At 36.5% G+C, this 16,856-nt stretch overlaps 1 protein-coding gene across 5 annotated transcripts in view; it reads left to right on the plus strand.

Annotated features, from left to right (window-relative positions):
• cdc42bpab (CDC42 binding protein kinase alpha (DMPK-like) b) overlaps window positions 1–16,856 on the plus strand; it is an 82,106-nt gene that overhangs the window by 20,783 nt on the left and 44,467 nt on the right. For all 5 annotated transcript variants that reach the window (XM_067417803.1, XM_067417805.1, XM_067417804.1 and 2 more), the window contains exon 2: window positions 10,627–10,718. In XM_067417803.1, the coding sequence (XP_067273904.1) occupies window positions 10,627–10,718 (92 nt within the window). The remainder of the gene's footprint in view (window positions 1–10,626; window positions 10,719–16,856) is intronic.

A 16,856-nucleotide genomic window follows, 5' to 3' on the forward strand; every position in this document is an offset into this window, starting at 1 on the left:
TTTGTACCAGGGTTATTATTGTTAAAACGAAAACCATAAATAACATTCTTATTACTTAAAATAAACATGAACTGAGTTTAAATCCAGGGCAAAAAATTCTAAGGCAACATTACTAATTGTTTAGTTTAACTTGAGCACTAAAATAAGTAAAACTGATCAAAATGACAAAAACAGAACAAAATTACTAAAGCTAAAATTAAATTGAAAACGGAAAATGTAAAAATCTATTAAAAAAAATCAAAATATTAAAAGAAACTATACAAGTATATCATTGGAACTAAATAACACTGCCTTGTACAACCTCTCTATTACCATGTGAATCATTTATGAAAGAATCATAAACAGCTATACAGTCAGCAATGTGGCGAAGGTGTTTACATTTACAGCACCAGAGATTACCTCACTCTCATTTGTCATGACAACCGTTGCTATGTTTGACATACCCGTGTTGTTTTATTAGGTTTTCAGGTGAGTGACACTGTATAGCTATTGTTCGGCTGCCAAAATTAAACAAGAGAAGCGTCACTAAAGCTAATATTGTTAACACGCTGATCCTTAGATACATAGGGCGGAGCTGACTTCATGATGCACAGGTATCGCATGGATTTCTCCATTGATGGGTCCCCTCACTCAATCTACGTTTATTTGTTCATAGACTTGCCTTGCCGGTCCCATTATGTTGTGGTTACATAGCGATTCCTGCTAGCAGGGTATTTTATTCAGTGGTTGTTTCGCAGTCCATGCTGTCCTGTGGTGAAAGGCTGTCTGTGGAACAGAGGAGTCTTTTAGGACTCTAGTGGTTATGGTCATGAGCATTATGCCTGGTTGTATGCTGTCAATGGTGTGTATGATCTAACGCACGACTCCCACTGCAGTGGCACACTTATATGGCTGCCGTTAACATGTCAAAACTGTTGAATGTTTCTTAGCGGTCAAGCATGGCTGATTCTATCCAGGGATGTCTGAGGTTAACGCCGTATGTCCACCAAAGTGTTTTTAGCCAGCTGAAAACGCCAGACACTTTACTGCAAACGTCTAGCTGTGGGCGCTTGAGTATTGTCTCGTTTTAAATGTTTGTTCTGTTATTGTCGTTTTTTTGGATTTGACGGTTGGTCGGTATGGTATTTGTCCTGCCCCTCCTCCACTCTGATTGGATGGCAGGGTAAAAAGTGACTTATGAACGATAACTTATATTTTGAACGATATAAACTTTTTAACTCTTGGTGACCAGTAAAAAACACCTAGCATTTAGGCTAGCTCTCAGTAAACTAGCTCTCAGTAAACTCAGCGCGTTGTTGTGCTGATTGCATTTTAAAAATATTGCGCACTCAAAAAAACCTGCTAGCCTCAGGAAGAAACGCTTTGGTAGACACACGCCATATTTTTTTCCCTGTCTCACTGGTAAGGCTGGGTGTATACATTTGATAAATCCAGTCAGAAGGATTTTAGCATCTGAAGTATCTGTTTTATAATAGTTTTTAAAGGTGCCGTATGTAAAAATGACAGCTAGTGGTTGAAATGGGTACTTTCAACTAGACTTAAAAAGCCTCAGAATTCATCTAAAAAGGGCACATTTAAGTGCGGCTAAATAAACTCATCAGCTTAAAGCGTGTAACCGTGCGTTCACACCGCCGGCGGCGAGAGCGGCAAGCTGGCCGGAAGTCATTCATTTTCAATGGGAGCCGGGCGGCGAGCTCCGGCGAGAGCGGCGAGTCGCGTCTTGGACGATTTGGGCGTCGAGTAGAGTTGAAATCAGCTCAACTTTATGGTAATGAGCTATGACGCGGTTCGGCGGCAACAGGCGGCAACCAGTCAGAATGTAGAAGTGCTCCACTTGAGAGAAATCCAGAGAACGCAGGCCTGTAAACTTTGGTTCCGACTAGGGCTGTACTAGAATAATCGAATATTCGAATATTCGTTCGGTGAGGTGGCATTCGATTTTCAGTTTTGAGATTCGAATATTCTTTTTTTTTTCACATGTGACTTCCGTCGCGGACTCATTCTCACTCATGCTTGAACCAGCCGTTGGCGAACGTAGTGATTTATTTAATCTCATATCGAATAGGTACAAAATGCCTCAGCTGTTTGGGAGCACTTTAAATTAAGTGAGGATGACAAGACAAAGGTAGTGCGTCAAATATGCGATTTGAAACTGGCCTACCACAACAGCACCACAAGTTTGAAAAATCACCTGAGTTCTGTAGGTAGCACGCGGCAAAAAACAAAAACAAAAAACAAAACTGCTTTTATGCGCTTAATTTGCTATGATAAATAGGCTAATTACAAATACGACACTATTTAAAAACATACAGCAGCACAGGCTAATAATAATTTGTTTATAGGTACATCCACAGGTATCGCAGCCATCAACATGCTCAACAAAACCCAAACCTTCACAGCAGATCCTGGAATTCCGAAAACTGTTAACAGAGAAAAGAAAGAGAGAGATAACAGATGCCATAGTAGAGTTTGTCGCTATGGATATGAGGCCCGTTAATGTAGTTGAAGGTGAAGGCTTCAGAAAATTAATGAAGATAATGGAGCCAGACTACACTACACTGTGTTTTGTATCACTTGTGCACTGTCCGTTTTCGGAGCATAAACCTGCCAGTGTAATGCGTACCGGAAACTGTTCTATTTAAAAGATTATTAAATGTTTATTAATATTTAAAGAATGTGTGCCACCTGATCATATTGCACCAAATGCAACACTGCACTCCACTGGGTCTGCCGCAACACAATTACGATGCCGAAGAGTGAAACGTGAAGTCGTGAAAGATGATACAAATGCAAACGACACTATTATTATATATTTAGCCCCACCCACCGAAGCTTCGAATATTCGATATTGATTGCCACCTAAGCTTCGAAGCTCAAAAAATGGCATTCGAAACAGCCCTAGTTCCGACCACATTAGTTCCCAAGCAATTTGTAGGAGAAGTTGATCATTGCTGTGCGGGTTTCCCTATCATTTATGACAAGATCATTCATAGTGATGTCTAATTTGTTAAGAAGTCACGCAACACTATTTTATAGGCGCTAGAACGCTCGTCGTTCAGCGGGTGTGCAATTAATTCTTACTTTCACATTTAAATGATTTCATGAAGTTAATTTATACCCTACTTGTGGTTAGTATATCCATCAACATGCTTGTTTGATTTGCGACCTCTTTAAATACAGTTTAAAAAAAGGAAAAATATTCGATCTACGTCAGAGCGGCAGCACATCCACGGAGCTTTCTACAGCGTCATTGTCAGGGCGGCAAGAGCGAATTTTGACGCTCTCGTCCGCGGCGGTGTGAACGCACGGTTACACGCTGTAAGCTGATGAGTTTATTTAGCCGCACTTAAATGTGCCCTTTTTAGATGAATTCTGAGGCTTTTTAAGTCGAGTTGAATCTGTGCTCGCTAACCCAGTTTGTTTGCTGGTTTCCATGGCAGCAATACGCTGTTTTCCGTCAACTGGCAACCTGTGGTGTCGAAATACTATTGAGTAATCTGGCAACGTTTCGCACAAACCAAAACAAAAACAGACATTCCCACACGGAATGCACATTTCAAAGTAAAATAGCTGGCTGTAGCATTGTTTTTCAGAGAAACAAGTATGTGAATTTACCTTGTTTCCTAAATGTCTGCAAACATATTATGGTATTTGTATGCTTTAATACAGTCAAAACCTTACATACAGCACCTTTAACTTGTTACATAATTTTAGGCTTTTTTTAAACTGATGCCAGACTTCCTGATTATCTCCTGGCTTGTTTTTATTATTAAATATGATAATCAACTGTTAGTCATTTGGTTCAACTTGTATTAACACCCCGTGTTTAATTTTTTTTATTTAATTATTGGGTTATTGTTTTATTTAAAGCATATGTAAGGTAAGGAATTGACAACAGGCCATTGAATTATTAGAAAAATAATGCACGCCTGTGTGAATTATTTTTCAATGATTCTTTGGGCTGGAGTCAAATATTACCACTTGTACTTACCACACCTCAAGACATTATTCAGATGTTGTATTACAAGACATTTGTCAGGGTTTGTCTAATTTCTTACGTATCTAATCCCAAGATCTGTGACTAATTTCAAAAACGTAATTTTAGAGCCAGAAACGGAGGCCTCAGCCATTGATGGCACACTAATGCAGTCTTTTGCTTTATCCGCTCGGCAAAACTCAGAACACATCTTCACTTCTTAAGAATGACTTCAGTGCCGTTCTTTGTTCTTTTCTCAGAGAAAAGCTTAACTTCAAGTCTTCCAGAGTCGCGGTCAAAGCGGATTTGAAAGACCGCCGTTCGCCAGTTTCTGTGTTTACTAGAAGCACGCAAGCACAACTCTGCCGTCATTATGTAAAGCCCTGCCCACCGACTCTATACATGATGTGATTGGCCTGACCAGAGTTTGGCGTTTACAGCTCAGAAGGGTATTGAGAGTTGCTAGACGACACTTGTGGGCAGATTAGATTCGCTGCCTTTAGGGTGCGTCTAGATTTCTAGGCTAGCGTTTTTACCTTGCTAGTGAGAAATTCATGTAGCTTTTAAGTTAGTTACTTCAGAGCAGTGCTGACAACATGTTTCTGTGTGAGTGTGTGTCTGTACAGTATATGTGTGTGTTTCTATGGGAGAGAGAAAGAGTATATGCTTTCTGTACATAATAAAACGGAATTTTGTGGCAGTAAACATGGAAATAATTAGTTGTTGTGGTTTTTGGTTCTTTTGCTGTTGTCGGCTGTATTTAAAATAACTGAAATAATTTGGCGAGGTGATATGGAACTGTAATGCGGTCAAGACATGCCTGGAATTACTTTAGCCTTGTGTTTCCTTGGAAATAATTGCACACCATGGAACATTCAAACATTCGATCAACCAATCAGATTCAAGCATTCAACAGCATTTAACAGCCCTGTAGTATAAAAATATATAAGAATATACTTCATTTTTTAAAATAATATATATAAAACAATACTTAAAAATATATAAAGTATGTATGTATGTGTATATATATATATATATATATATATATATATATATATATATATATATATATATATATATATATATATATATATATAAATTCTTGTTTATTTTAACATTTTTAAAGAATCATTTATAAAGATTAACTTCAAATGACAATCATCAATTAAAGGGATGGTTCCGTGTTTTTTTTTTTCTAGGCTTGGTTGTGTTTATGGGGCGCAGCATAACATGTCTTAATACTTTTTTCATATATATATATATATATATATATATATATATATATATATATATATATATATATATATATATATATATATATATATATATATATATATATATATATATATATATATATATAATCTTTTATAATATATTTTTCTTATATTTGACCTTTATTTCACACCGCTGTCTCCAATGTCCTTTGAACGGCTCGTTTGCTTCCTGCTTCTATGAAGCCCATCCCTCCGAAAAACACAATGGTCTTAGATTGGTTAGATGGCAAAATGCAGTTTCATGTATTTTTATTGGCTAAAATGCCAAGCACAGGTTGTCCGGAAAAGCCACGCCTCTTATCATTACGGGCAGAAGTCACATCTGCGGTGTGTCCAGCCAATAACGCCTGTGAAGTAATATATTAGTGTAGCACACAGTCTTATATAGCTAGTAAGCTAGCAATGTTCTATGGTGCATCTTCACTATGTTGCTAAAACTAATCTTTTGGATTTAACCAATTATTTCCCACGTCCAGGTTCCAGGTTATAATATGCAAAAGTCTAAATATTAATTAATTTTTTAATTTTGCAGTTATAAATAAACGCTTAGACATAAAAAATGCACTATTATGGGGCTACTCTTCCGGTGAAAGTTTTCAAAAAGCTTTCAAAAGTGCCACCAGACAGTGTGAACACATGAATGCCCATAACTCTGTGTGCAATGGTCTGCTTAGATTGAAATGACAGAAGGTGTATATAGTAACAAACACCTAATTTGGCTAAGACATCAATTATAAAATATATATTTTTCTTTTTATAATCTGAGCTCAAAGATAGTTGTGCTTAATGGGTACTTGAGCTTAATGGGTATTTTTACCCTATATATTTTAATCACATAATATATTAATATAATAACAGTTATGAGAGATACCATCCATCATCATCATCAAAATAAAAGTGACTCCTAGCGTGATATAATACTTTAGTTATGCTGCTGCCTACCCTTACTTAGTGGTGTTAACACATAGTTGGTGTTGTTGGCATGTTTTTAGCTGTCAGCAGGGTGTGTGATAAAATACCTGACCTGTGATATGTGACTGTGACTACTGTTAGATTAGCAGCGGGTCAGTGCTTAAGTGTAATTACAGTAGTAATGTGGAGCGGTTCTGATGAGACGTAATGACCTGGCTGGGTAATGAACACCTGCTGGGACCAAAATGCCCTAGAGCCACCAATTTTACCTTAGTGATCTACCTACTTATTTGCTTTGAAAGACAGATGCTGTAACTTCAACATATAATGACTTGGATTATTGTTTGGGAAACTTGGGAAAATGTATTTATTATTAGTTTATAATATTAGATAGGAAAAAGGAAGGGTTTTTTTTTTTTTTTTTTTGGTGGTGCTGGTATTGCCCATATCACATGTTCTGTAATATTCTGGATGAATAGTTTTTCAAATATTTGTAAGTATTATTCTTAAATTGCAATGTTTTGTAAAAACACATTTATTTTTTTACATATACAAAAAGGTCTCTAAGTTGTTTTGTAATATCTTTGCATTTAGATGTTTAATGGATCTATTTTTACTTGCATTGGTGAAGGTATTTTGACATTTAATATAGTTTGAATGTCATTGCATTATTAAATACAAAAAACAACAACTTTATAAAAAAAAAAACTTCCCCCCTCCAAAAGTATTTTAACGGTAATGGCAAACATTGCTCAGAAATGTGAAATCAGTTCTGAGGAAAGGGGTAGCAGTCTTTGTTTGCACATGCATTTGGTTTCATATTCTGTTGCAAAGTATTGCAAAATATTTTTAAACGCAGTGTAAGTATTAAAGGGACAGTTCGTCCAAAAATGAAAATTCGGTCATCATTTACTCACCCTCAAGTTGTTTCTTCTGCTGAACGCAATAGAAGATATTTTGAAGAATGTGGGTAACCAAACAGTTGATGGACCTCATTGACTTCCATAGTATTTTTTCTTTCCATACTATGAAAGTGGGACCCGTGCCTGTTTGGTTACCCATAATCTTCAAAATATCATCTTTTGTGTTCAGCAGAGGAAAGAAATTCATACAGGTTTGGAACAACTTGAGGGTAAGTAAATGATGACCAAATTTTCATTTTTGGGTGATCTATCCCTTTAAGTTTTCTGAAGCCATTATTATGTTCTAGGAGAGGTTTCATTCATAATTGTTCCATTTTGAAATAGCCAAATAAGCCGAAACCCCCTCAGTTCAGTTTGACCTGTTTGTTGTAGTCTGATAGGCATTTCCTTATTTCTCACCGGGTCAGGCTTTTTAAAATTTCTCTCCTCTGCACACACAATCCAATATTGCGATGGCAACTGAGCTTCCCCACCCTGTGTGCATGATGCTGATTGGAAGAGATTTAGGGACAACATTGTGACTGCGGCAGAGGCAGTGCTTGTTCTCCATGGAAAATTTTTGCTACAGCACAAAGCACACCTCAGTAATGTGTACAAGAGCCATTAGATGAGGTCGAGCTGTGATATTTTAGGAAGGTCAAGCTTACCTCATTCTGAGGGTTTAGAGATGCATAGACTGATGACGGCAGGTGTGGGTGGCGTGTTTGTACTCTTGCTGAGGATAAACATGGCAGATTTTTGTTCTTATCGCACTGCGGTTGAGATCATCCACTCTGTTCCCATGTTTTCCCACTTGTTAGATATCTGAGCCAGGGATGGCAGGTCTCCGTCTAGGATGGCTACACCCTGTGAATAAATAACACGTACAACATTGCTATTGTCAAATTATTTATGATACAAAATTTTTAGGAAATATTGAAAATAATTTTTTAACATTTGAAAAAAAAAAACATAAATAAATGATTTGTTGATAACATGCACCACAGTTCAAATGTTTGGGGTAAGTTTTTTTCTGTTTGTATATGTTTTTAAAAGAAGTCTCCTATGCTCAAGATATATATAATATTAGAGATACAAAAATACAGTAAGTCCACGGTTCAATACATACCTCGGTTTTTAACCACGTTTTTTCGGTTCGTTTTTTTTGCTGTTCTATTCTTAGGCGACAGGAACAGAAACGGTTAAGGAGAAAATATTTTTATTGCAATACTCTTTTTTTTTATTTTACTTAAAAGACTTGGAATACCCTTACTTAAACTTAAAACTTTACTTTAAAGTTTTTTTAAAGTACAAAGATTTACAGTGGCATCTTAGAAATTGAATGATGTAGGCTAAAATTAAAACTGCATAGTCTTCAATATACAACATTGATTAAAAGCGACTATATAAACGGTATTTTGTTTTTTTAAATGAACATAATTAGGTGAACTTTCCCTTTAAGACCAACTGGTTCACTAGGCTGCAGCTGTCAATTGAAGACCTGGTCACATCTCGTATACAGACGCACACGATTGTACTCTCACTAGACATAACCGACTGTTTTTATATCTGTTAACCTTGTGTGTATTTGACACTATTAGCGCAGTAAGACTGTCCAGTAATCACGTGTGTTTGACAGACGTTTAGAGCGCGCTCAGTGCAAAACGGTGCATATGAAACGCACTTTATGGCATATTATACATACAAATACATTTACTTGTTGTATGAACTTAAATTTATTCATTCAAGACTACTAAAAAATCATGTCATTCCAACTAGATATAGTAGGATAAAGAGGTGTAGAACTGATGACCATATTTAGACTGTGGGAACTGTGCCAATTTGATTTATTTTCTTTATATCTATGAAATGGTGATCTATTCCGGATCTTTCTTTTGAACCGTTTTTTTTTTTTTTAGTGAACCGGTCGAGCCAGTTTACCAAATCGGACTGAATCGTTCTAAACGGTTGGGGTCTCAAGTCAGCTGATCCCACAAGATACAATAGTTACTCACTTTCTGACATGAGTTACAGTCTCTCCGACTAGAAACAAACTAATATCTTTAAGTATATGTTGTAACTCCAACAGTTTACTGAACTGAGACATGTTTTGCTGAGAGAACTGATGAGAACTCACGAGCAGCTGATACTGAGCATGTGCGTGTTACTCAGATCAGCCGTACAGAATCGAACTTCTTTCGTACACGTTCGATACTGAGAACTGATGAGCTGAGTATGCGTGTTGTTTGACGTGCATACGTCTTGAACTGATCTGTTTCTCTCAGACAGCTGATGCTAATAATATGAGCATGGGTGAACTGAGGATTTGTGTAAATTTGTTATGCCAATGTAAGTTCATTTAATCCGTGAAAAACATCAGTGTTTGCATGACAGTGGCTGTATTGAGTGCTTTTGCAAAACACAAATAAAAAAACGTGTCCAAGATGATGACAATTATTACGTTATGATTACAAATACACAATATGTGTTTGAATGTATTTTCATCCGCCGGGATAATAGAAATTACGTCATTACGTAAGGACGTAAAAGAACCGGTGATCCAGTTTTTTTAACTGGTTCATTGAAACGAACTGTCCGAAATAACCGGTTTGCGGAAAAGAACAACTTCCCATCACTACTATAAAAACTAATAGTAAACACAACACTTGATCACTTGCTAATAACATTTGTAGCATGCAAGTAAAACTTTAACTTTCAGGTCTTTCCCTTTACTAAAAATCACATTAAAACGGGACTTCATTTCAACATTTATTCTCCTGCCCAAATTAACCACCCAGTTCAGTCAGCGCAACAAATGATTCATGTAGTCCCAACACAAATGGTTTAAGTTAACTCAGCATTTTACAAATTTTATTTCATTTAATGTAATAAAATTGAGTAAAAAGGCAATTAAGTAAAAAAAGTAAAGATTTGTGTTGTTTCAGCTTATTTTATTGAAATAAACTGAGCAAACAGCTAGAATAATTGTGTGTGTGTGTGTGTGTGTTATACATATACATATACATACACACACACATACATGCATACATTGCATACATAGGTAGTAATATTAAAAGCAGTTTAAAATAACGGTTTTCTATTTTAATTCCTGTGATGGTGAAGCTGAATTTTTTGTCACATAATCCTTCAGAAATCATTCCAATATGCTGATTTGGTGTTCAAGAAACTTTTCTTAATATTATCAATGTAGACAACTGTTGTGATGCTTAATTTTTTTGGTAAACTGAGATGCATTTTTTCATTATCAGAACATGATGAATAGAAATTTTAAAAGAACAGCATTTATTTAAAATATAAATATTTTGTAACATTATACATGTCATTGCTGTCCCAATTTTATGCATTTTTGCTAAACAAAAGTATTAATTTCTTAAAAAATAATTTCTTAAATTTCTTAAAAAATCAATCGTACTGACCCCAAACTTTTGAAAAATACTGTATTTATTCATATGTTTGTAATTATTTTTTAATTTGTGTAAATAAAACTAGTTGTTGTTTGCTTTAACTGATTTTATCATTTTCTTTAATTTTGTTTTTACAGCCAAACCTTTCACATCCAAGGTGAAACAGATGCGCTTGCGCAAGGAGGATTTTGAGATCCTGAAGGTGATTGGACGGGGAGCTTTTGGAGAGGTAATTATTGTTCTTGTTTCCTTTTTTTAGATCCTGTAATAGCCTCTTTGCATTTATTTAATGAGCACTGATTTACCATAAGCACAGGTATGTTGCAGAGTAAGGATATTCTTCATGCTGTACTTTTAAGAGCCTGAGGCGGTTGATGTTCTTTTGTAATGACAGATGTGTGATGTAGTCACTGGGGAATGTGTGGTGTACAGGTAGGCCAGGAAACCAGTACTATTAGGTTACTTAGTGAGGCCTGGCTGTTCAGAATGGCTCATGAAGTGGGAACACTGGACAGGAGCCATGCTTTAAAACCCCAGCAAATGGTTATGGAATTTTTTTATTTTACAGAGAAAATAGCTTTGTGACACTTTGACGGTTCGAGGTTTGCCAAAGTTGCGCTGAAGAAATAGTTAAACCAATAACAAAAACGATGTCATTTATTTTCTCACCTTTTTGTAACCCATGCAACTCTCTTCCATTGAATACAAAAAGTGCATTTTTGAGGAATATATTGGCGAGTCTGACTTGAAAGGGTGCACACAAGTTGTACCGACTATTTTTATGGTCGTTTTATGTTTTTTTTTTCATTCTCATTGAAGCTTGAAGGCTTTAGTCCTCATTCAGATGAAAAAAAAATTCCATGGAAAAAGAAGTATTACAGGTTTGTGAATCACAAGACAAAAGAGGACCAAATTGTCATTAAGCTTATCCTTTAAAATCCAGATCCGCTTTTAAAAAAATTACGCCGAAACCAAGTACCTTCCATTTTCCAAGAAGTGAAATACATTAACAACCGTGTCTGCAAAAAGCCAGTTTAAACTTTTTTTAACAACAGATAGGTTTGAGTTATAAAAATGGCAACACATTTATTAGATTTGGTGGATGGAAATGCATCAAAGATCCTTGCGATTAAAGCAGATTTTAAAGGGGAATATTTGTCAGTCCTTGGGTTTTTCTCTACTTGTCAACGTCTGGTGAGCTATGATTCATCCATGCCCGCCTCGGTGGGAACGTTTTCGTCTGACACACCACTCGACAGGGTTTCCGGCCTCACTTCGGTCCAGCTGGAATCAACAGCTCATGGAAACCTTGCAGAAAGTCTGTTCTGCTTGATGTGAGCCTGTTGCCAAAATAACACGAGAAAGGAAGCCATGCAGCTGTGAGAAAACGTGTGAAGGAACAGATTGAGGATCAGTCACACACTTTCATCTCCTGCCGGATCAGGATGGGCTTGGGAGAGCAGAAGAAGGGCCGGTGACATCATTTCCTGCGCAGACTTCTGAGCCAGTAGCTGCTACTGAATTTTGAGTTTGAAGACAAAACGATCAGCTGTGTGATGTTTTAAAATAAGTTGTTTTGCTTTACACTTTTCAACACATTCAAATCCCACTTACTTAAGTGTCATTTTTTAATTAAAACTCTGTAGGGTGTGGAAAGGGGAATCACATCGCATACTGTCATCGCATAACTTGATGGCAGAAAGCGAAGAGAGCAAAGGAACTTTGAAGGAAACTCCTCTATCAGCAAAGTCAGAGCCAAGAACAGTGTGCTCCTTCCTCATCAAGTCACTGAACATTGCCAGAATATTGTTGTGTTCTCTGATGATCATCATTTGATAGAGTTAAGAAGTTACATATCCAACTGAGCCTAATTTTTTATATTTCCTCTTCAAGGCAGATGCTTGATATGATCATTATGTTACTTTCCTGGGACTATGAGCTCATGGCATTTACAGGCATCTGTTTTTCCTTGTATTTGAACTGTACTGTTTGTAGCCTCTTAGAGATGCTGCTTATTGTTACAAATAATTGCCTAATAAGACCGACATAGACAGTAAATGCAGTTCTTTTAAACCTTCTATTCATCAAAGAACCCTGGAGAAAATGTATCATGGTTTCTACAAAAATATTAAGTGGCATATCAATAAATCAGCATACTAGAATGCTTTCTGAAGAAGAATGTGACAGTTCAGAAATTAATCTATGCCGTCACAGGATAAAATGCATATAAAGTACATTTAAATAAGTTATTTTATATTTCCGTATATGTATATATATATATGATAGCTATTTAAAATTGTAGTTGTAATATTTTTTTTTACAATATTACTGTTTTTACTGTATTTGTAATCAAATTAAACACAGCCTTAGTGAGCATAAGAGATTCTTTTAAAAACATTAAAAAAAAAAATTGTACTGACCCCAAACTTTAGAACGGTAGTGTAAAGTGGCCAACCACAAATGTTGTAGGCTTGTTTACAGGAACCAAATTATAGAGCTAAGCTTATAGATTGATACTGCTTGAGTACATACAGTGTAAAAATCAGTTCTGCAATGGGATTTAATAAGCTTTGTAGCCACAAAAAACATGTTTTACTTGATTACAGGGATGTCCAAAATGACAATTCTGGCCCGAAACTGATAATTCAGAATGCACTTAGCTAAAATAAATAATAAATGAATAACTGCACATAAGGTATTTTAATATCAGCTTTTTAATAACTGAATCTTTTCTACCCCAGTTTGTTGATAAAATTTAAACAACTATAAACTGTAACTTGTTTTCATGACAGATTTATTCAAACATACATTAAATAATGAAGACATCACTAACAGGTAGAACATAATTAATATGTAATACAGGGCATATATTCACCTTAATGCTCTTCTGTAGAGTTTTTTTTTCTTTTTTTTCTAGCTAACTAATGAGTTTATGGACACTTTTTCTTAAAGGAAGTGTAAGGCCGGAGACACACTGTAAGCGTGGTGTGAGCGTGGCGTTTCTGTTGCGTGTCAGCCGCGGGGCGGCTGCGTGGCGTTTTCTCTGTCTTTGCACACCAGAAGTGTGTCTGATGCGGCGCTGCTGCTGTTATTGATGTGCAGGGAAGCCCTATACTTCATGTTAAATATAAATATATTGCCTATTGATACAACAAAGACAACGTCGGCAGTAGCCTATTGACCATATCTATGGTATTGACGGCAAAATAGGCTACAGAATATTTTGTTCTGTATTGACAGGTTTAATATTTAAAATCGATAATTATGTTGTTTTATATTATTACAATTAGGCCTATATCTGCATTTATGTTAACCTACACTGTAAAAAATTATTTAGAAAAAAAGTTGCCTGGTTGCCTTAAAATTGAGTTAATACAATGACATTTTTTTTGAGATTCGACAACCCTTATTAAAATATTATTAAAAGATTTTGTAAGCATATTGGGTAATTGTGTGTGTGTTATTTCTGATGATGCAGTAAAACATGCCAAATAGTGCTATATTCATGATTTATCATTTTTTTTATGTGGTTCAGATACAATAATATTTTGAGTTTCTATTTATTAAACTAATTTCCTTCATTGTATCAACTCAAAGTTTTAATTTCAATAAACCCACAATTTTAAGGCAACCAGGTTACTTACTTTTTTAAGTTGAACCAACAAAAACCAACCAATTTTTTACAGTGTACAGACTTTCAAACATGAAAATATCATTTATTAATATTTATTCGTGTCAAAATGGCATATAAACAGCTTTTCCTATTCTATTTAGCCTATAAACACTTCCAACACGCTCGCATGTCGTGTGAAAAATAGGCGTTTCTTCTATTTGAAGCATGCACGCGTTTTCCGCGCGTGATGCAGGCAGTATGCAAGCTCTAACCAGTTAACATGGGTGCCGAAATAAAAACGGACACGCCACGCAGCCGAGACTCTCACGACACGCTTGCAGTGTGTCCCCGGCCTAAGTAAGATTGTGGCCAAAACTGGTACTGCAATCACTTTCAAATGACTGTAGAGCAGTGTATTTGAAGCAGTTTTACTCACCGGCTGCTTCCAAAGCAGGACCGAACCTTTATCGCTGGGACCGCTCCGTCAAAAACACACTTCTTTGGTATGATTTGGTAAAGTCCTGACAGCAGTGAACGGTGGAGATCCACTTTTGCGACGCGACTGAAGCGATGTTGTGAAACTTCCTGTCATTTCTGCGTTCAAATCGGTTCAAATGCAGCGCTGCCTTCCCGGAATGCTGTGCTGAAGCGTTGAAGTCACCCAAAGGAATAAAGTGGAGCGCGGCGCCTGGATCGCCTGGATCTGCAGCTGAGAGAGTGTTTATGGGTGTGCATTTCCTCTCTCGCTCTAGTCACGCACGCGCGCACCCTACCGGGAGAAGAGCCCGTACGGCCCATACAAGGACCTGCCGCTCTATTAACGACAAAACCGAGCCATACTCGAAAAAAACTCTCCGAAACTTGTGAGAAACCGGAAGGAGTATTTTTAACACAGGGATACTCCATCAACAATCCAACATTAGTTTTTGAAACTTTGTCTATGTTTAGGATGGGAATCCAAGTCTTTAACAGTGTAAAAATCTCAGTATGCATGAAACAGCATTTCACCCCCCCTTTAAATGGTATTATCCTGGCCGGACTACTGTTGTCAGTGCATATAAGTATTTGAAATGAATATCATTTCTTAATGTTTAGTGACATATCAGGGCCATTTTATGATTAATTGAAAATGCATTTCTTATATACAGTTCCTTTAAAGGTAATTGTGACATTGTATAGCCTACAAGCTGTTTTATTGATGTATTTTCCTGGTTGAAACACTGGCTGCATCTGAAATCGCATACTTTCCTGATATATAGTAGGCAAAAAACAGCATGTGACAAATGATGTCTGAATTCACAGTGCTCCTAAAAGAGCAGGAAAAAACTACCAGGAGAGATTCTGAAGTGTGCTTTCAATGGGCATTTTACTATCCCTTGTGGCCACGGGAGAAGATTTATGAATGACCATGGTGTGAAGTGACACAACTGACACTGGGAGGTCACATGATAATGACAGCATGGCAAATGTAGAATGTTCTGATCACATTCATACTACTACACAAACTCATACGATAGAACATACTTTTTTAGCGGTCTTGAGGTAATTACTTATTGAAAATAACTACCTAATCAAGAGAGTATATTTCAGATGCAGCTTAGTAATTGAGAGATTATGTAAAACAGGATTAATTTCAGTTGTAATTGAACTTTTACCCATGTTTATTTTGTGCTGACCACTAGCAGTAAAGAGGAAAAGATAATTGGTTCGTGTTGCTTGATCCACACTGCTGCTTGAACGGAGGCATCTACAGTGATCTGTTACGCTGTATTAAAGGGATAGTTCACTTTGAAATTAAATTTTGATATGTTTTAGCATACCTCATGGGCATCCGAGATGCAGGAGTATTTGTTTCCCCAGTAGTTTCAATTTTGATCATTTTAGGTCAAACCGTTCTTGTGTACGGTTGGTGTACCTCACATAATGCAGGTCTATGGTCACCACCTCAAAGAGCATACACAGAGAAGTCCAAATTAAACAATCCCCCATCGTAAGTACACATTGATGGCCTAAGACACGAAACGAGCGGTTTGTGTGAGAAAACGAACAGTATTTATATCGTTTTTTCTTCTTGTACACCACTACGTCCAACTGATCCGAGGGCGCGGGTGCGTGTTTCCTGTTGTGACATTCGCGCTTTCTGGCTTTAGTCTGCGCAAGCGCGGAAAGCGCCGGAAGGGGATCTCTCGCGCGTGTACGTCTTTCATTGTTTACACAAAACAGAGATTATAGGTGAAACGGCTAATAGAAATGGTACTTATTTGCGCTTATCCTGAATTTTAACCGACGTAAAAGAAAACAATTACGTATGCTTTAAAGTGAAAACAATTACTTATGCTTTAAAATGAAAACAATTACGTATGCTTTAAAGTGCACAAAAATGACATTTATTGTTTGAATTTTAAAGGTGAGCACAAAGCTTTTTGAGCTTTATTGAATGGCTGCCGTGCTAAAATGTTTAGTGAAGTTTTGTACACACATCAACAGAAAACAGCACAGATTAAAATATATACAATTTTAAGAAACCATATCATTACTTATTAAAATCGATTAATTAATACTGTTAATCCAGAGCAAGTGTCCACACAGCTGACATGTTTAAGTGTTGTAATTTATCCACATTGGGCGGATAAAACTGACGCCGCAAACGGTCAAAACATAAATCGGAGAAGATCTAATCATTTCAGTCATTGATTTTGGCCCTCCAAAACCATGTCCGATGCTTCGGCTGCATTTTCAGTAGCTGAAATTTGC

This window comes from Pseudorasbora parva, chromosome 15 (assembly GCF_024679245.1).
Source record: "Pseudorasbora parva isolate DD20220531a chromosome 15, ASM2467924v1, whole genome shotgun sequence".
NCBI lineage: Eukaryota > Metazoa > Chordata > Actinopteri > Cypriniformes > Gobionidae > Pseudorasbora > Pseudorasbora parva.